At 58.2% G+C, this 19,307-nt stretch overlaps 1 protein-coding gene and 2 pseudogenes across 1 annotated transcript; 2 read left to right on the top strand and 1 right to left on the bottom strand.

The window, feature by feature from the left end:
* The window catches only part of LOC135404583 (zinc finger protein ZFP2-like), a 96,376-nt pseudogene extending 90,787 nt beyond the window's left edge, over positions 1–5,589 (top strand).
* The window catches only part of LOC135405249 (zinc finger protein 91-like), a 360,615-nt pseudogene that overhangs the window by 91,231 nt on the left and 250,077 nt on the right, over positions 1–19,307 (top strand).
* On the bottom strand, positions 9,874–11,325 carry LOC135405568 (maestro heat-like repeat-containing protein family member 6). Its single transcript, XM_064640275.1, has 5 exons — positions 11,109–11,325; positions 10,849–10,950; positions 10,544–10,646; positions 10,215–10,271; positions 9,874–10,065 (listed from the first exon to the last, which is right to left on the bottom strand). Exons 1-5 carry the CDS (start codon positions 11,229–11,231, stop codon positions 9,959–9,961), a joined length of 492 nt encoding a protein of 163 aa, XP_064496345.1. The 5' UTR covers positions 11,232–11,325; the 3' UTR covers positions 9,874–9,958.

Raw genomic sequence — 19,307 nt, 5'->3', positions numbered from 1 at the left:
GGGGGGGCAGAACCGGCCCCGGGATGGATCGGGAATGGGGACCCCCCTTTGTTCCCCCCTGTCAGCCCGCTCTGGGGGGGCTCTGGGAGGGCACCTGCCCCTCAATAAGGCACCCAGCACACTTAGAAAGGTGCTGGGCACCCCCTAAACCTCCACACAGGCTCTGGAGGACTGCCTAAACATACTCAAAGCCCACCCAGGATCCCACCCAACCCCTTCTCTGGGGGGACTTCTCTGGGCACTGGTGGTGCTGGGAGCCCCCCCGGCTGCGGGCGAGGAGCTCTCGGGTGAGCGGGTGGTGGGAAGGGGGCGGTCAGTGGGAAAAGGGGGGTCAGAGGGGACAGAAGGGGTGGTGGGACCCCAAACTATGTGGGAGGGGAGTGGGACCCCCCAAAAGTGGAGGGAGGAGGGGCACTGAGGATGCCCTCTGGAGCCCTGTCAGAGCCCTGACACTTCTGGGGTGACTCCAGGAACAGCCTTCACTGGCCCAGGGACATTCATCTCCCCAGCCTCGCACACATCCCCTGCAAATGGCCCTGTCTCCTCCATCACCCTCCTCTGCCTTTCTGGCCTGGCCCTTTCATTCCACACCAGCAAAGCAGCCTGGGCACCATCTCACCTGGGCACTCAGAGGGCTTCTGTGAGCAGCAGTGGCAGATTTCTCTGGAAGGTGCATTTGTCCCCTGTCCCATGGCACAGGGCACAGCTCAGAGTGTGAAAACACTCCCAGGCACACAGATCCTGGAGAGCTTTTTCAAGACAAAAATAGGGAGAGGAAGAAGAAAAGAGGCCAAATTAGAGAGATGAAAGGTGCCCCAAAAATCAGGAGCTTCCTCTGAGCCAGGTTTCCATAACTGAATCACTGATGGGATATTTACTTTGATAAGTAGCTGCACAAAACTATTCATGTGCACAATGAAAGATTCAGCTTAAGAGAATATATAGAAGGTGTTGTCAATGGAAACAAATGGAGAAAAATTGTTGAGATTAAAAAAAAAAAAAATCAAAGGTCTGGCAATGCTGGCCAAGAAGCCTTCAGCAATTATCAAGAGTCCTGTTCTGCAGTGGTTTCAAGTGTCTCCTAAATTCCACACTCGTGGCTTCAGGCCATGACTTGCCAGAGCAGTCCCAGAGCTGGCCACTGCCCAGAGATGCCCTGGGGCAGCTCCAGTGCCCAAGTGGGACAAGTGGCCCAGGGTGTGTGGGAGCCCTTTGGAGCAGGAGCTGGTGGGCAGGAAGGGCCCATGTGGGGAGGGTCAGGGAATCCCCCCCTGCAGCCCTGCTGCCCAGGCTGAGGAGGGTCCTCTCCAGCCCACAGCCCATCGTGTGCCCTTGGGGGCTGCGCTGCCGGGGCTGTTCCCGGGCACTGACTGGGGAATCTCCCGGGGTGCCCCGCGCGAGGCGGGGGCGGGGCGGAGGGCGGGCAGGGGGCGTGGCCGCGCGCTGATTGGCTGCGGCGGGGGTGTCTCCACCCGCAGCGCGCGAAGGGCGCCATCTTTGGCGCGTGGGGGATTCGGGGGCGGCGGCCCCGGGAAAAGCTGCGCTTGGGTGTGTGAGCTGGGGGGGTCTGCGGGGGGAGCGGGGTCTGGGGATCCCCTCGGGGGCTGCGGGGAGCGCGGCTGGGGGTGGAAAGGCTGGAGGGCTCGGGAGGGCTTAGCAGAGGAGTTCAGGGGTTCCCGAGGAGATTTTGAGGGGTCCCTGAGCGGGTTCGGTGTCCTGAGGGGACTCGGGGGGGGGAGGTTGAAGGTCGCTGAAGGGGTTTGGGAGTCCCTGAGGTAGTTTTGGTTTCCGAGGAGATTAGGGGTCACAGGTGGGCTTGGGGGATTTCTGAGAGGGTTTGGGAGTCCTGGGTGGGTTTTGCGGGGACGTTTGCAGCAGTTTTTGTGGTCTGTAGGTGGTTCCAGACGGCTTTGAGTCTCCCTTAGAGGGACTGGGGGGATCCCTGAATGGGCTTGGGGGGTCCCAGGTGTGTTTTGCAGGTCACTGAGAGAGTTTAGGGCGTCCGGGGATGGGTGAGGTCTCTTAGGGGAGTTGGGGGGTCCTTGAGGAGATTTCGATGGGTCCTGGGATGGATTTATGAGGGAATTTCGGGGGTTTTGAGGGGATTTTTTTGGAGTCCCTTAAAGCCCAGCAGTGGGTTTGAGGGGTCCCCCAGCCCCCAGGGGAGGGGTCCTAAGGATGCTCCCCAAAATCAGAGGGGGGAGATATACTTCATCCGGGTAAGGGGATCCCAGTGCCCCCAGTATATCCCAATAACCTCCCAGTGACCCTCAGGATGGCCCAGTAACCCCCCAGTGACCACCCAATGTATCCCAGGGAGCACTCAGTTACCCCCAGTATGGCTCGGTAACCTCCCAGTGTCCCCCCGTGTGTCCTGGTATCCCCCAGTAACTCCCCAGTTCTCTGCCAGTGACCCCCAGTGTGCCCCAGTTCCCCCTCAGTCCCTCCCACTGCTCTCCCAGTGTCCCTCAGTAACCCCCCAGTCCTCCCAGTGCCCCCTGGTCCCCCCCAATGTGTCCCAGTATCCCTCAGTAATCCCCCAGTGCCCCCCAAAGCCCCTCAACTGTCCCCAGTGTGTCCCCAGATGCCCTTGGCCTTTCTGTGAGCGGGGGGAGGGGGGGCATTTTTGTGGTCAGAGGGTCCAAGGGGGTCTCCTGGGGTGAGATGGAAGGTTGGGGACATCAGGGATGGGGTTTGGGGACAGTGGGATGGGGTAAGGGGACAGTGGAATTAGGGGGAATTATGGCCATGGAGAGGCCCTGGGGACATTGGAGACACCAGGGGGGTCTCAGGGTGTTAAGGGCGGACTTAGGGACACCGAGAAGGTCTTGGGAACACCAGGGGGGTATCAGGACTCACCTGTTCTTGGTGCTGCCCCTCTTCTTTCCCCCTAGACATCATTAACCCCCTCAAATGTCTCCCAACCCCCATTTTCCTTTAATCCCCTCCCCCTACAGATCCCTTTGACCTCCCAAGACTCCTTTTAACTCCCCTAAATGCACCCAAAGCACCCCAACCCCCCCTAAATCCCCATCCAACCTCCCCCAGATCCCCCCAAATCTCCCCCAGCCCCCCCCTCAAATCCCTTCCAACCTCCCCCCCAAAGAGGGATCACCCGGCACCCTGGGTGACAGGAACACAGTGGGCTGTACTGGGGGCATTGGGCTGTACTGGGGGCACTGGGGGGGCTCAGGTGTCCTGGAACAACGTGGCCAAGCTCCAGGAGAGATCTGGGGATCAGTGAGGAGGTACTGGTCTGTCCTGGTCTGTCCTAGTCTGTCCTGGTCTGTGCTGGTCTGTCTCCCCAATCCCCAAATCCCCTCCCCAGCTCCCCCAGGACCCTCCCGCACCCCAAAGCCCCCCTGGCCCCCCCAGGCCCCTGACTTGGTCCTGCTGCCCCTTGAGCATCTGCAGCTGCTGCAGAACCAGGCATTTCATCAGCAAATGTGCAGGTGACACCAAGCTGGGGGTGTGTTGATGTGCTGGAAGGCAGGAGGGCTCTGCAGAGGGACCTGGCTGAGGAAGAGTGTGTCAGCAGGAGCAGGGAAGTGATTGTTGGGCTGGAGTGAGCGCTGGTGAGGCCACCCCTGGAGTGCTGTGTCCAGCTCTGGGCCCCTGAGTTGAGGAAGGCCCTGGAGGGGCTGGAGCAGGAGCAGAGAAGAGCAGCGAGGCTGGGGAAGGGAGTGGAGCACAAGTGGTGTGAGGAGAGGCTGAGGGAGCTGGGGGTGTTGAGGCTGGAGAAGAGGAGGCTCAGGGGAGACCTCCTGACTGTCTGCAAGTCCCTGCCAGGAGGTTGGAGCCAGGTGGGGGTGGGGCTGTTGTGCCAGGAAGCAGCAGTAGGACAAGAGGGCTGGGTCTTGAGCTGTGCCAGGGGAGGTTTGGGTTGGATATTGGGAAGGAATTTTGTACAGAGAGAAGTGAAAAGAGCGGGTGGGACCCCCAAAGGGAGCTTGAGGGGCGGTGGGTCACCCCTAAAGGGAGCTGGGGGGAGCCGGGGTTTTGGGGGCTGATGGGAAAGGGGTGAGAGAGGGGGTAAGAGAGGGGGGAGAGCGGGAGTAGGATTGTGGGGGTGCCTTGGTGTCCCCATGCCTTGATCCCTGGAGTGTGGGGGAGGCTGGAGAGAGGGAGGAGCTTCAAGAGCCTGGAGAGAGGGGGCACAGAAAAGGGGAAGTCTGGACAGTGGGGACCCCTGGGATCCCCTAGGACAACAAAGTGGAGAACCTGGAGAGGCGGAATTTCTGGGAATGCGGCACCCTGAAGGCGAGAGTCAGAGGAGAAGGAACCCCTGGGACCCCCAACACTCCCAGCATCCCTAAGTGGGACCCCCAGCATCCCCAGAGGGGGGAAACCATAGAAGGGGAACTCTAAGGAGAATTTTTTTGGGCTAATCTTCATATTTTAGAGTATTTTTTAGCTGAATGTCAACTTTTTGCGGTTTGGGGGGGCCGGAGTCTTCTCACTATTTCTGAAGGGCATTTGCCTGAATCTCGATGATTTGGGTTTTTCTGGACTTATTCTTGGTGTTTTGGAGGGTTTTATGGATACAGGATGCCCGGTGAGTTCTAGAGATGGACTTGGGCAGGAGGAACCCCCAAGCCAACGCGCTCAGCCCTTGTTTTCCCCCCATCAGGATTTGTCCTTCCCAAAGCTTGGGCGGATGGAGGAGGAGGCTGCGAGGAAGAGGAAGATGCCTTGGGCCCCCCAGGCAGGTGAGGAGGAAGTCAGTGTCCCTTTGGGCGGGTGTTGTGCTGGCTCTGTCAGCCGAGCATGGCCCCGGCTGCAGGACAACCCCGCTGGCGCCGCCGTCCTGCCGGGGCCGGAGTTGGGGGGATGTCCTTGGCCTTCCCTGTGGGCCGGAGGCAAATCCCCTGCCTGTCCTTCTTGCTTCCTGCCCCAGGCCCCGAGCTGAGGACGGAGAGCCCGGAGGACAAATCCCCCCGTGAGACCCTGGTGGGAGAGGCCGTTTTGAAGGGCTCCCCGGCGCAGGAAGGCAGCGGGGAGGAAAAGGGCCGGAGATCCCCCCGCAGGAGGGGCTCCAAAGCCATCCCAGGGTGCTCTGAGGAGGAAAGAGCCAGCCTGTGCCGGGAAGGCGGCCGGAGCTTGAGCTGGAGCTCTGACCTGGTGGTCCCTGAGCAGCCTCCCATCAGGGAGAAACCCTTCATGTGCTTGGAATGTGGGAAGAGCTTCAGGAGGAGCACCGACCTCCTCAGCCACCAGCACATTCACACCGGGGAACGGCCCTACACGTGTAGGGAATGTGGGAAGAGCTTCAGGAGCAACTCCAACCTCAGCACCCACCAGCACATCCACACTGGAGAACGGCCCTACAAGTGCTTGCAATGTGGAAAGAGGTTTCAGACCAGCTCAAGTCTCCTCAGACATGAGCGGACACACACGGATGAGAGGCCCTTCCGCTGCACCGACTGCGGGAAGGGCTTCAACCGGAACGGCAACCTCATCACCCATCGGCGCATCCACACAGGGGAGAGGCCCTACAAGTGTGGGGAGTGTGGGAAGAGCTTCACCCAGAGCTCTAACTTGACCATACACCAACGGACCCACTAGTAAGAGAAGCCCTTTGAGTGCCCCGACTGCGGGAAGAGCTTCGGCCGATGCTTCCACCCCAAATGAACTCCCTGATGGTGAGGCAACCCCTGGAGTCAAGTGACTGTCACTCCATCTCTTTCAACCAGAAAGGGCCAGTCCCCTTTCACAAGGGCAGCTTCTTCCAACAGAACCCTTTCTGGGGCTGTGTATGTGGAGATTCTTGCCTTGGCTGGGGACCCCCCAAGGTCACTCCTGGAGGTTGAGAGCAAAGATCTCCCTCCAAGTGTTGGTCTGGGGGAGTTCCATCCACCTCCAATTAAGAATTGGGTTTTGCCAGGTCTAGTAGAATCGCTTCAACAATTGCTTGAGCACCATCCTATCTTATCCTGTACTAGGAGTAGTTTTAGTGTCTATTTTGTACAGTAAATAATTCTGATGAAGATGTAGTGTCTGATCATTTGTAACCCTAAATAAATTCATTTCTATCAATAGATCTGATTTGCCATCATTAAAACCTGGGGGACAAAAATGCTTCAGTCACACTTCTCTAATTCCTCTAAACTGAAAGTGTTGGCATGATCCAAGGCTGAGATTGGATCCAGCAGCCCCCAGCACCCCACAGGAAGTTGGGAGCTCAGGGGGGCCACCCCCCTTTCCCACCCCCCCTGTTCTGAAAGACCCCCATGGGACTGTTGGACCCACCAGACCCCCCCCCTTTTCCACCCTTCTCTCTCTTCCTCCTCTTTCCCATTGTCCCCTCAGTCCCCAGTTTTCCCCTCCCCAACAGTTTTGGGGTCCCAACCCCCACTTTTTGTCCCCTCTCCTGTGGGCACTGAAGGAGAAAATGAGGCTGCACACACAGAGTTCCATTGCAGGACTTTTCCGCCGACACTTTTCCGTGTCCCATTTTATTCCTCTTCTCTCGTGAGCAGCACTCAGTGTTTGTCTTTTAGTCCACCAGAGTTCCCAGCATGGCCCCAAAGCAGTGCCCTGATCCCACACATTCCCCTCCCCTCATGTGCTGGCTGTGTTCAGCCACCAGATAAAAACACAGGCTGGTCATGCAGGCTGGTTCAAGTGCATTTCCACTTGGAGAAACAACCTTCTCTCTCTCCAAGCACTCAGCCAAGGTCCATCCTCCCTTTGCATTCCCATGAACTCAGGGCAGGTGCAGAGTGACTCCGCTTGGTCCCACCTCTGCCCCTGTTTTGTTTGGACACGCAGAGTTCACGGCCAAGAGGGCCAGGACCCGGGCTCCTTGTCTTTGTGCTTGTCCCATGCGCTTCCAGAGGACTTGGAATACTGAAACCAGACAGATTCTGAAACCCCTGCTCCTGATGCTGCCACAGTGCCCATACACTGGCACTGCAGGCATGGCCTGCACTGAATGGCCAGTGCAGCAGGAGCCGTGGCTGTGGTAGCTGCCGTGATTGCTGCAGAGATGATCCAAGCAATCAGCCCTCCACTGAGGATTTCTGCATTTCACGGTTTCCTTAATTCACTGTATCCTGCCTCATCCTCCCAGCTTCTGCTTAGGTTCCCTGGGAGCCACAGTTTGGCTCTTCTGCCCATGGGAATTATTAATAATAAATGGAGGGCAGATACGTTTTGATCTGTGATACAACTAAAATAACAAGGATTATTTACAGGGATGTTAAAGGTATTGTCAGTCACATGAATCACAACATCAGGTGCGGCCAAGAAGGGATCTGAGTGACAAGGACACACCATGGCTGAGTCATTAAGCCAGTCAGGAAGAGTTGGTAGACCCATTGAATTCCCCTTAGAACAGTGTCTTCCAGATGGGACATCCAGGTAGAGCTTGCTCTGCTCAGCATTCCCTGCCTGCTCCCGGGATTCTTGAGGGACAGCCTCTGGCAAGTCCTGGCCCAAGGAGACCTGCCACTGCCCAGAGTCCTGGCAAGGCTGCTGCCCGTCTCCTGCCCCAAAGAGCTGTGCCCCCAGGGGACTTCTCTACCAGAGGGCAGCCAAAGCCAAGGGGCACTGAGGTCTGCCCTCTTGCAGGTGGCTGTTGGGAGCGGCAGCTGGAGCAATTGGTGGCAAGACTTGGCATCTGTCAGAAGGCAGAAGCTGTTGCTCCTTCCTGGCCTGATTTTTGGGTGGAAGTGATTAGCAGCAGCACAAAACCACCATCAGCTGCTGATTTCATTGGACAATTAGATTGGACAGAGAGACTCTCAAGCTTCCTTGTGTTCTTTTTGCTTGTTTTTTTGCCTTCTGGAAAAAAAATCAGCCCAGTCTCGCATGTTCAACACTCCAGTGTCTGTGTGCTCAGCTGTGGCCAGCAGCTGATGTCCAGTCCATTGGGGAAGTGCAGGGGACAGGGAGAAGTCTGGGATGAGAAGCTGTTGTGTGTCTCCCCTGAAGGTGCCACCCACCTGAAGGAGCAGCCAAGAGAAGTACTGGAAGCAGAGACGTTCTGGCAGTTTCTGCTCTCAGGTGGACACAGGGCCCACTTGTTGCCAGGGCTCCCGGAGATTGGATCCGGGAACAAGGCAGGGCCATGCACTGGTAGGGAATGGGCTCCAGCAGGACCAAAGGAAGAACATCCAGCAGCAAAGTGTGAGCTGGTGAACTGGGCCATCTCTTCAGCAGACACCACGGTGCTTACTTCCCTCCATCCCTGAAGCTCCACCACACCAGGCCCTGCTTTGCTTCAGCTTCTGCTGCTTCTTCCTTTGTTGCCCTCAAGTGCTGGATGTAGAGTTTAGAAGCCCATGCCCGTGTTTTGAAGGTGCCTGCGTGGAGGAGAGGTTCAGCAGCTGCAGCCCGAGGCTGGTGTCCCAGTAGAGTCTCTAAGGACAGCTGAGTGTGGAAGGTGTGTCCAGCCTCAAGCAGGGCCACTGAAGTCAGTCAGGATGTCAGGCTGCAGCTGAAGCTGCCAAGGGTTGCTGTGAGGCTGAGGAGTCACTGGAAAGCTGTGGTGGCCACTTGCCCTGAAGCCTTTTGCCAAAGCAGGTGCAACAGTGCCCACAGTCTGCCCACTTTTGGTGTCCTGGCGGGTGTGGGTGCCTGGGTGAGGAGGCCCAGGCGTTGTGGGTGCTGCTGCTCCTGGGCAGCCTCTGGTGCTGTTGTCTGTGGGGCGGAGCCGCTTGGGCAGCAGCGAGTGCGCAGCCCTGCCCGAGGAGCCCAGCGCCCTGCCCGTGGTGGCAGCAGCTCTGCGGGCCCAGAGCTCTGGCTCAGGGGGGTGTCAGCCACAGCCCCATGGCCTGGGCAGCCACAGGGGCCTGGGCTGGCCGCCAACCCTTCCTGTGCCACTGCCCCTCGCCGGCAGCACCCGGCGGACGTGCCCTGGCAGGGCCCCCTTGCCCTCCTTGTCCCCAGCCAGGCCAGCCTGGCCCCCTTGGGGGTGTGCCCACCCTGCTGCTGAGGCCTGGCCTCCAGGGCTTCTGCCACAGGGCTGGGAGATGCCTCAGGAAAGCACGAGAGCAGCCGGCTGGCAGGGAAAGAGGTGGCTGCCTGGGGGCTGCTTATGACCTCTGCCCCCCCAAGTCCTGGGGGCTTTTCCCTCCACCCTGCCCCTCGGGGACTGCGCCCAGTCTGTCCCCTCGCAGCCTTCTGCCACCCATCCACTCCCAGATTCCCCTCAAGGCTTCCTGCTCCCTTGTCCCATCAGGGCCTCCACAGCACCTCAGCCCTTCCTGGCCTCCCAGTGCCCCCTCCCCTGCGGGTCTCCCCCAGCCCCGCCAACCTGCCCGGCAGCGGCGCAGCCCTGAAGGAGCTCCAGAGGAGCTGCTCCAGAGGCACTTGGGAGCCCGGAGCAATCCAGCCAGTAACACACAGGCAGGACACAGACGCTGCTTCCTGGCTGGGGAGGGCTTGTGGCCATCTCCAAGGACAAGGTGCTCAGGGTTCCCCACAGCTCCAGCCTCTGCCCCTCCATTTTGCTGGAAACGTTGAGGCTCCAGAAGAGCCATCAAAGGCCAAGGGGCTTCTGCCCACTTTTGCTGGCACACTGCACAGTGGGGCAAGTGTTGCTGAGCACAAGGAGCCCTTTTCCCCTCTTCTCCAAGGCCCTGTGCACACTGGGCACCAAAAAAAGCTCCTGGGCCTCTGTGCGTGATAACATGTTGGTCATGTTCCCATGCTGAGCTCAAAGCAGGTGCTTGCAGGGAAGAGGCATCTTCCCCACAGGCTCAGGTGGCTCCAGGAGATGGAACTTCCTGCATCAGTTCTCCACAGAGCTGCAGGAGCACAGGCAGACACTGCCCTGCGGAAAAGGCCGGGTCTGCCATGCTCTGCACAGCCAGTCTTGGAGCTGCTGGAATCTGCAGTAGGGAGCCATCTGGCCAGCTCTCAGCATGTAGCAGTGTTGAATTGCCAGGCCTGCCATGGCGAGTCTGATGTCTTCTGTCACACCACTACGGGCTGGAAGAGGCAGCAACGGAGACTACCAGAATGAGAAGAATGAAGTTCTCCGTACAGCTCTGATGATGTGGAGCGTTTCCTGGGCCAGGTTTGAGACGGCAGGGCTGTCATCAGTCATGTCTTGAAGGGCTGAAAGAGAAAGGAAGAGAGCCAAGGTGAGAGGCCAGTGGTGTGGTGACGTGAGGAGCCCCTCCTGCCAGGGCCATCCCAGCCAGCTCTTGCCATGGGCAGGAGGGAGCAGGGCCCAAGGGGATCAGCTGGAAGGTGCTCTCGCTCACCCTGGCAGATGAGCTGCAGCTCTGGCTGCTCCTGCTTCATGGACCTGGCGGCGATCCCTGGGAACACAGAGCCTGTCAGGCCCCAGAGGCACAGGTCCCCCGCAGCGGCGCTGCCAGCCCGGCCACACGGCCTCCTGCCCTGGCAGGGCTGAGCCCGGGGCCTTCCCGCATGGGGACGCCCCAGGGCTGGGCTGGCACAGGGCGGCAGCAGGCGCTCGGGGCCACTCGGGGCTCCACATGCCCTGGGCCGCATCCTGCTGCCGCTGCAGCAGCCGGGGCTGGGGCCGAGCTGCAGCGGGGTGGGGAGGGACCCCGGCCTTGTGGCTCACCCAGAAACTTGATGGCCAGCTTTCGCAGGGGCTCCTCTGGGCTCTCCAGGAACGGCAGGGCCTGGCGCACGTACTGGCCCACTCGGCTCCTGTCCTTTTCCAGCTGCAAAGAGCGCCAGGGCATGGAGGGAAGGCTCGGCTCAGGCTCTGCCCCTTGGCCGGGCACTCCCTGCCCCCAGCACGGGGCTCCCCTGCCCACAGAGCCCTGAGGCCTGGCCAGCAGCTGCTGGGGCCGGCCTTTGGGGGGAGCAGAGGGCTGGGTGCTCCCAGCAAACCAGGGGCTGGGGCTTTGGGGCCGTCCTTACCAGGCACTCGGGAAACCTCCATGGCTGCTCCATGGTCACCAAGTTCTCAAGATCCCTCCACTTCAGGAACCTGGCTGCACCAAACAGTGCTCTCCGAGAGGCCTGCACAGCAACAGAGAGCGGGCCATGGCACCGCAGCCCAGGGCACAGCACCCGCATCCCTGCACCAAGGCCAGGAGGAGGCTGCAGGCGACCATGGGCCAGGGCAGGAGGCACAGCAGCCTCCTGCCATGGGGACAACAGAGCCCACGAGTCCTCACCTCTGCCACACGCTGGTTCTCATCGTGCCAGTTGAAGTAGAATGGCACCAGACTCAGGTACACGTGTGGCTTTAGGCTCTTGCTCCTCTCTGTCGCTTCCATCAGCTCCCGGAAGAGGAGCATGGAGAGCTGCTGCAGCTGGCTGTGCTCCTGGTGCAAAGGAAGAGGAAAAGACCTCAGCACTGGCTTCTCCAGGCCCACCGGGGCACAGGCCTGAAAAGACACTGGGCCCCAAGTTTCCTGGCAGCACTCAGTGCCCACGATGAGGGGCACAGAGCCTTACGTTGTCAAAGAGTGGCCGCAGCACCTCAAGCAACTTCAGGGCAGTAGGGGTGGATATTTGGATGATTTTCAAGCCCAGCACATTGATGAACACAGTGAGAGTCATCTCAACCGCGTCCGTGTCTGCATCCTGCAGTAGCTCCAGGAGGCTTTCATTCAGGCTCCGGATGCTCTTAGCCTGTGTGGAACACAATGCTGTGGTGCAGCCCCACGCTGCTGCCGCGGGGCCCAGAGGCCAAAGGTGCCTCCCAAAGGAGGTGGGCAGCTGAATGGGGAGGAGGAGAGCTGGGAGCAGCTGCCACAGCTACCAAAGGCCAGCCAAGGCCAAGCTACTGCCTTGCACAGCCGCACGCTGCCGGCCCGGCTTCAGCCCCTGCCCCCTGCTCACCATTGAGGGAGCCTTGCTGAGCACCACCAGGCCTCGGAGCGCCAGGCGACGCCTCTCCGGGCACTGACTGCGCAGGTGCCTGGAAATAATCTGCAGGATGCTGGGCCCATATTGTCTGGGGATCAGGCAGTGCAGGACCTGAAAGGCAGGGAGCAGTGACAAGGTGCCCGGCCGGCAGGAGCCCGGACCCGCCCGGGGCTGGGCCCAGGCAGCAGCACAGGGTGCAGGCACCGTCCCGGGCGGCTGCAGCTGTGAGAGGGCAGAGAGGGGGAGGCAGCTGGGCCAGGCAGCGCTCGCCATCAGGCTCACCTCCACCAGGAACGCCAGGGCAGGCAGTTCCCACAGGGGGTCTCCCCTGCTGAGCCGCGGGAGCAGGCTGACGGCGATGCTGCGACCGAAGGAGCGGGATACATGGCACAGCTCCCTGCAAGGGGGAATAAAGGTGCCAGAGACCCTGAGCCAGGTGGGCAAAGCTCTCCTGGGACTGACTCACACAGGCCTGGTCTTTGGCCACCAGCCCAGGAGAGGATGTGGGCACTTTGGGAGGTGGCTCCTCCTGTGCAGCTGCCCCTCTCCGCCTTTTCCACTCTGCTCAGCCATCCCTGGCTGCCAAGGCCCTCTGGCCCAGCAGCACGGGCACTGTGAGGGGTGGCCTGTGCACAGGGCAGAAATGACCTGTGGGGGTGTGGGGCAGTGGGGAGAAAGGGCTCTCACCTGGCCAGCAGACCCACTGCATAGTGGTGGCTGTCAGCCTTGAGGAGCATGTCCCAGCCACTCTTGCGACCGATCGCCATCAACACGTCCTCATCCAGCAGCTGGCGCAGCAGGGCTTTAACAGTCTGCACTGCAAACCTGTGTGCAGAGTACAGCCCAGGTCAGGCACAGAGCCCTGGCCTCAGCCCCAAGGGCGTGGCAGGGAGAGGGGACTGGGATGGAGCACCTGTTGGGGTTGGGGGGAAGGCTGCGCTGCTCCCGGCATCGCCTCCAGAAGGTCTCGACCTCCTCTGACATCTCCTCTGTGCTGATGAAAACTTGGAAGAGCAGAGTCAGAAGGAGGCGCGGGAAATTGTCCTTCAATGCACTTGGGCACCAGGAGCGGGACAGCTGGATGATCTCCCAGAGTGCCACAGTTGCCTGCCAAAGACAAAGCACCCAGAGACGGCTCTCAGGGCCCAGATGTCCATGTGGCAGGGCCCAAGCGTGGCAGGGACAGGCCAGAGGAGACACAGGGGGATCCCCCAGCCTGGTGTCCCTGAACCTGCCCCTAAGCCAGGCTTGCAGCCCAGTGCCTGGGGCAGGGAGAAGCAGTGGTGAGGGAGGATGGAAAGGCATCCCAGAGGCAACCTGGGGGCGAGCAGAGGCCAGCTCAAGAAACTCACAGCCAGGGCAAAGACATCTCTCTCATCCCCATCAGAGGTGCGTCTCCTGTGCGCTGGCCAGTATTCCAGCACATGGAAGAGGATCTGCAGCACCGGCTCCTTAGTCCATCTGGAGGAGATGAGTGTCTTCCACATGGTGCGAGCAGCTCTGTGGAGTCACAACTCTGGTTCAGGGGGGTCTGGGACACAGCTCTGTGGCCTGGGCAGCTGCAGGGCCCAGGTGACAGAGCCACGGTGCCTTGTAGGGCAGGGAGGCAGGTTGGCCTCAGGATTGGAGGCTGACATGCCAAAGCTGGCAAAGACAGGAGCTGGAATGTCCTGGAAGTCTCCATGTCTCTGGCACCCCATTTGGGAACGACTGTCCAGGGAGATGGAGTCTAAACGCAGGTGAGCCCTCAAGGCAGGTGGGCCCCATACCTGTCACAGGCTGGGGCAGAGCGCAGCAGGGTCACTGCAACATCCGTGGGGTGTGCCTCGGTCAGCAGGACCAGAGTCTTGTCCAGCCTGTGCTCAGCAGACACATTGGACGTGAGCCACTGATGGATGCACCTGACTATGGCCGGCACCTGGAGGGGACATGGGGGACAGTTGGAGAGCTGCCAGAGCCAGTAACTTGCCCAGCTTCCCCCAAGAAGTGCTCCCCTTGCCACCACACTCTGCTGGTCTCAAAGGCTGAGGGGACCCAGAGCAGCCAGCGTGAGGGGCCACAGCATCCCTGGGGGACTCGAGCCCAGGCCACAGGCTGCTTACTTGCTTTGCTTTGTAGACACCATTCTCCACAAGCAAATCCAGCAGGGCAGCGCTGGTCTGGGCATTGAAGAGGTTTGCCATGTCCCCAGTGGCCATGAAAGTGACCTCTTCATGCCAAATGCACCTGATGAATCTGCAAACCAGCTACAGGAGAAAGGCAAGGAAGAGAGAGGGATGTCCCCTGGAGGGCTGCGACAGCGGTGCTGGGCTGAGCAGTGAGAGCAGGCCCAGCCCAGGCGGGGATGGCTGCAGGTACCTGTGCTGCCCTGCGGAAGCGGCCACGGGCACGGAGCTGCTCTTCTGTCCGCTCCTGGCCTGCATCTGGCAAAGAGCGAGCGTGCTCAGAGCTGAGGGTGTGCGGGAGAGGCCGGAGAACACAGCCCAGGCCTGGGCTCCAGGAGCAGGCAGGGCCAGCCCCGGGATGCCCAGTGGATGGAGCACGGCTGCCAGGAGATCAGCCCCGGCCCCTCTGTCCCCCTCCCTTTCCCTGGGCATGTCCAGAGGGGATGGGCAGGATGAGGCCAAGGGGGCTGCAGCCACCAGCCCTGTGGCCCAGCTCCAGCACTCACCCTCCTGCGGGGGCTGCACCTGCTGCACCTCTTCAGGCTGCTGTACTGGAGCAGCCCTAGGGCTTTCCTCCTTCTCCTCCTCCTTCACCCAGGCCAGCTTGGGCACCGTGGGGGGTCTCTGCTGCATGTCTCCGTCTGGTGTTATGGCTACCTGCAGCAGAGATGCCATTAAAAAAGCTTTGGCTTTCCAAGTCCTGCAGTCGGGCCTTGAAGGCAGCTGCAAGAGAGAAGCCTGGGAAATGCCTCGCCTTATCCAGTCCCACTGTCTGGCCTCAAGGGCACCTGCCCCAGGGACTGGAGATGCCTTGAGCAGCCCCAGGTCCCCAGGTCCCACAGTCTGGCCTGGAGGATGCACAGGGGAGAAGTGGAGAGCTGCCAGAGTGAGCAACTTGCCCAGCTTCCCCTGAGAAATGCTTCCCTTCCCAGCACACTGTGCCAGCCTCAAAGGCTGAGGGGGCCCAGCGCACCCAGCTTGGGGGGCCACAGGCTGCTTACTTCAGCAGAGACAGCTCTCTCCTCAAGAAACTCCAGGCTGGGGGTATCGGCCAGGCGCTGAACAGGCGCGGCGTCAGTGCTCGCCACGCCCTCCGTCGTTGTGGCGTCGGCCTCCTCCGTGAGACCAGGCAGCACAGAGTCACAGTGTGACACATCATCGGTGGACGTGGTGTCCCAGTGGGTTGTGTGATCACTGGTTGCGGTGTCACACTTTGCTGGGACAGCAGTCGACGCGGTGCTGACATCAGGATTTGTCAGCTGGGTCAGGATGGTGTCAGGCTGGGCCTGGACATCAGCTGGTGTGATCCTGGCCTTTCTACGCCGACTGCCCATGAATTTCATAAATGTCTGCAGGAGAAAGAAGGGCAGGGAAGAGAGGGATTTCCCCTGGAGGGCTGCGACAGCAGTGCTGGGCTGAGCAGTGAGAGCAGGCCCAGCCCAGGCGGGGATGGCTGCAGGTACCTGTGCTGCCCTGCGGAAGCGGCCACGGGCACGGAGCTGCTCTTCTGTCCGCTCCTGGCCTGCATCTGGCAAAGAGCGAGCGTGCTCAGAGCTGAGGGTGTGCGGGAGAGGCCGGAGAACACAGCCCAGGCCTGAGCTCCACAGGCAGGGCCAGCCCCGGGATGCCCAGTGGATGGAGCACGGCTGCCAGGAGTTCAGCCCCTCTGCCCCCCTCCCTTTCCCTGGGCATGTCCAGAGCAGATGGGACAGGATGAGGCCAAGGGGACTGCAGCCACCAGCCCTGTGGCCCAGCTCCAGCACTCACCCTCCTGCGGGGGCTGCACCTGCTGCACCTCTTCAGGCTGCTGTGCTGGAGCAGCCCCAGGGCTTTCCTCCTCCTTCTTCCTCCGGAACAGCCTGAGCAGGCTGAAGCGTCTCCCTGCCATGCCACAGTCTGGTGTCCAGGGCACCTGCAAGAGAGAAAGAGAACCTCGGAGAAACTCCGGGCCTTAAATCCTGCAGAATGGCCTTGAGGCCACCTGCCGCAGGGATTGGAGACACCTCGGAGAAACTCCGGGTCTCCAAGTCCTGCAAAAGGGTCTCAAGGGTACCTGCCACAGGGATTAGAGACACCTCGGAGAAACTCCGGGTCTCCAAATCCTGTGGAAATGCCTCGAGGTCACCTGAAAGAGAGAAAATCCTCTAAAACGCTCCGGGTCAGCAAGGCACGAGTTGGCTGCGCGGGGGCTCCGCACAGCACCGCTCTGTCCCGTCCTGTCCCGTCGCCTGCTCCGAGGAGCACTGTTGACACTGTGGCCGTGTCACCAGCAGCACCTCTGTCACCGCGGGTCATAAAGGGCCCTTGGACACCCTGCCCCCTTCCATCCCACCGGCCGTGCCCAGTGTGTCACAAAGGGCCCTGGGACACAGTGCCACGTGGCCTGGGGCCTCCCCCAGCCCCGCCAACCTGCCCCACCTTGGAGGGAATCCGCTCTCTGAAGTATCTAATCTGGCTGGACCTGGACTGTAGGAACGGCTCAAGAAATGAGCAAACACTCCCCTCCTGTGCCTGCTCACGGCAGCACAAGGAGCCCCCTCGGCCGCCGACTCAGTCGCAGCGGGAAGGGCACGGGGCCTCCCACACAAGCTGGCACGGCCTCCTTGGGAGAAGTGCTGGCTGGTGGCCATCCTAAACATGGGGGGCTGACACCGAGAAGGAAGGTGTGGGCAAGGGCACCAATGCTGTTGGGAGCCATTTGGCCAGGGCTGCACCCAAATCAGCAGCTCTGGCAAGTCCTGGCCCAAGGAGACCTGCCACTGCCCCGAGTCCTGGCAAGGGTGCTGCCCGTCTCCTGCCCCAAAGAGCTGTGCCCCTGTGTATTAGTTCATTTGAATACATGCCCGGAATAAAGACAAGTACAACAGACATTCAAACAGTACAAAAAATCTTTTATTGCAGTGAGAATAAAAACTAGCAAAGAGAATCAAAAGCTAAAAAAGAATACAAAAAATCTGCTTTATCAGTTGGCATTCATACAATACTATGAACGGCTTTTATTATAGTATTAACTAGTAATAAGGGAATAAAAGGAACATTTAAAGGATATTAAAACAATACTACGAGTGGCTTTTAATACAGTATTAACTAGTAAAAAGGGAATTAAAAGGATATTAAAAAAGGATATAAAACATTTGCTTTCTCAGTTGCTTCCTGTCAATAAACTGTGCTTACCCACACAGACAGGCCAGGGCTGCCAGGATCTGCAGCAGCTGGTCGGTGCCCGTGCTTAGCGGGCGTCCCGGTGGAACAACACAGTCTCCACGGCAGGATGAGGATCGCTCACCCCAGCAGTCCTGACACCCCATTTTAAAGGCTCTATATTACACCACGTAGGGCCAGTACCCAGTATAAGGTGATGCCTGAGTGGCAGCCAAACCCCGCCTGATCATCACCTGATAGCAACAGTCTGTGCATGCCCTGCTGTAGGGCAAGGGGCCAGCGACCCCTGCCCACAGAATCTTCCTCCCATCATCATCTTTCTCACCCCTATGTATGACCTCTACCACTGTGTTTCAAGGGTAGATGTATCTATCTTGCAATATGTAGCAAAACCAAGGAAGAACTCACCTCTGATAATAGGGGATATCAAGCTGACTTGCTAAAAAGCACAATGGACCTTACAATTCGCTTGAACCATGAAGTTACATTGTACCATACTCTGGCTGGTTTCACATCCTAATACGATTTCTTTCTCACACCTCTATGCTCCATTGATCATCTAATCCAAAAGTACCTCCCTTACAGACATGAAACAGTTTAAAGTCCTGTAGATGTAGAGATGAAAAAGTCATATCTAAAATGTAGTGCCAGCTTGTTCCTAAGCATTTCCAAAATTCCTTCCCGTCAGGTGCCAGGATAGGTGGGCAGGAGGTGACTTGCTGTATTCAGACCATTCTTGTACATGTGACTGCTGCTCTTTCACCCCTTTCCCCCTAATTCTGGGTTGGTTTCTAGAGCTGTTTTTGAAAGAAACACTTTTTTCAATCTCACACGTGAATAGTTTCAAAGAAATACAAGACACGAAAATCTAGTAAAACCAATATTTAACAAAATAGTGAAATCACACTCCTTTATGTAGTCTGAGCACTCTGCTACTGGCAGTTTGTGTAGTTCTCCATATACTGGAAATGTAACTAAGGATCAAGAAATTTTCTGTGTATTCTTTATTTCAAATTTTTTTTCTGTCATCAAATTGGCTGCAGGATTTGGTCCTGTCTTTGTGGAGGATGAATGCCACTGTCCTTTTATGTTTGATATTTTATTGCTTAGGGGGACTGTCAGTGGGAGAAGTGGTGGGAAGGATCCTCCCCTCAGGGGCTGGAGCTTCAGCTTCTAAAGAAGCCTGTACTTAATCAAAGAGCTGCAACTCAGGATTTCTCCTGGAGTTCCAGAACTTTTCATTTAGCCAGCTGAGAGTGCCCAGGGCACAGCCAGGTTAATGTTTAACTCTTCCAACACTGTGCTCATCCCAGGATATCCTGTCATCCTGAGAAGAAGGAAGGGAGATGCTGTGCCTATTCCCTGTTGTTGTGCAGGAAGCAAAACCTTAAAAGCCGTGGCCCTTCTGAAGGAGTTGATCTTGTGTTATTCCTCAGTAGTCAGCACTGAAAAGTCTGTATCTGAGACACTGAATGAAAAGGAGAGTTGCTGAGAGGCTTGTTTGGGGGAGAGTGGTTTTTTGGTTTGTTTTTGTGGGGGTCTTTTAGTGCCAAATGAAGGTTGGATCATGAAAATCAGTCTTGTTACTGACAAAAACTGTAAAGGCATTTAAACGCTTTCAGACACTGTGACCATTTCCTTCTTTCACTTTCTCACTCCTTGCAAATCAGAGACAGTTCCTAGAGGACAGGAGAATAAAATAAACAAAAAAGAAATTATTTTTCTACTCTTGAGGCCTGTGTCAGGTCTGTTTGGAATGCATTTGAATCCTACTGCTTCCATGCTCTTTTTCAGGTAGCACCAGATAAATACCTATGAACTGCTGAGATGAGAGTGATCATTCTTACTCCACAAAATGTTTCTCTTTTTTTTTCCTATCCTATGTCCCTATTGTGTTCTGTGTTATGGACTGACTGTATTTTTGTTCTAAGCTAATTCACTGCTGCTGGTTTGGGTACAACTAATGTCAAGCAGCAAACCTGTAACATGCCAGAAACAGGCTACAGTGGGTTGAAGACACAGCTTATGTTTGATGGTGTGTAAATACAGAGAGTTAGTTGGGTTTATCTGATAGCCTGGCAGAAGGAGAGAGGAGCAGGACAAACTGTTTTCAGTAACTGTGCTGTTCAGACACCTGATAAGATGGAGAGTGCTTTGGAACTACTGATATGCTTT

Source organism: Pseudopipra pipra, chromosome W (genome assembly GCF_036250125.1).
Source record: "Pseudopipra pipra isolate bDixPip1 chromosome W, bDixPip1.hap1, whole genome shotgun sequence".
Taxonomy (NCBI): domain Eukaryota; kingdom Metazoa; phylum Chordata; class Aves; order Passeriformes; family Pipridae; genus Pseudopipra; species Pseudopipra pipra.
This window is presented reverse-complemented; position numbering and strand designations above follow the sequence as displayed.

Bases quoted from the DNA above. Each gene is read 5' to 3' on its own strand.
- LOC135405568 (XM_064640275.1), bottom strand. From the start codon at position 11,231: ATGCTCCTCTTCCGGGAGCTGATGGAAGCGACAGAGAGGAGCAAGAGC. The intron at 10,951-11,108 runs GTGAGGACTCGT...GTTGCTGTGCAG, and splicing joins AGAACCAGCGTGTGGCAGAG to GCCTCTCGGAGAGCACTGTT. The intron at 10,066-10,214 runs GTGAGCGAGAGC...TTTCTCTTTCAG, and splicing joins GCTGCAGCTCATCTGCCAGG to CCCTTCAAGACATGACTGAT.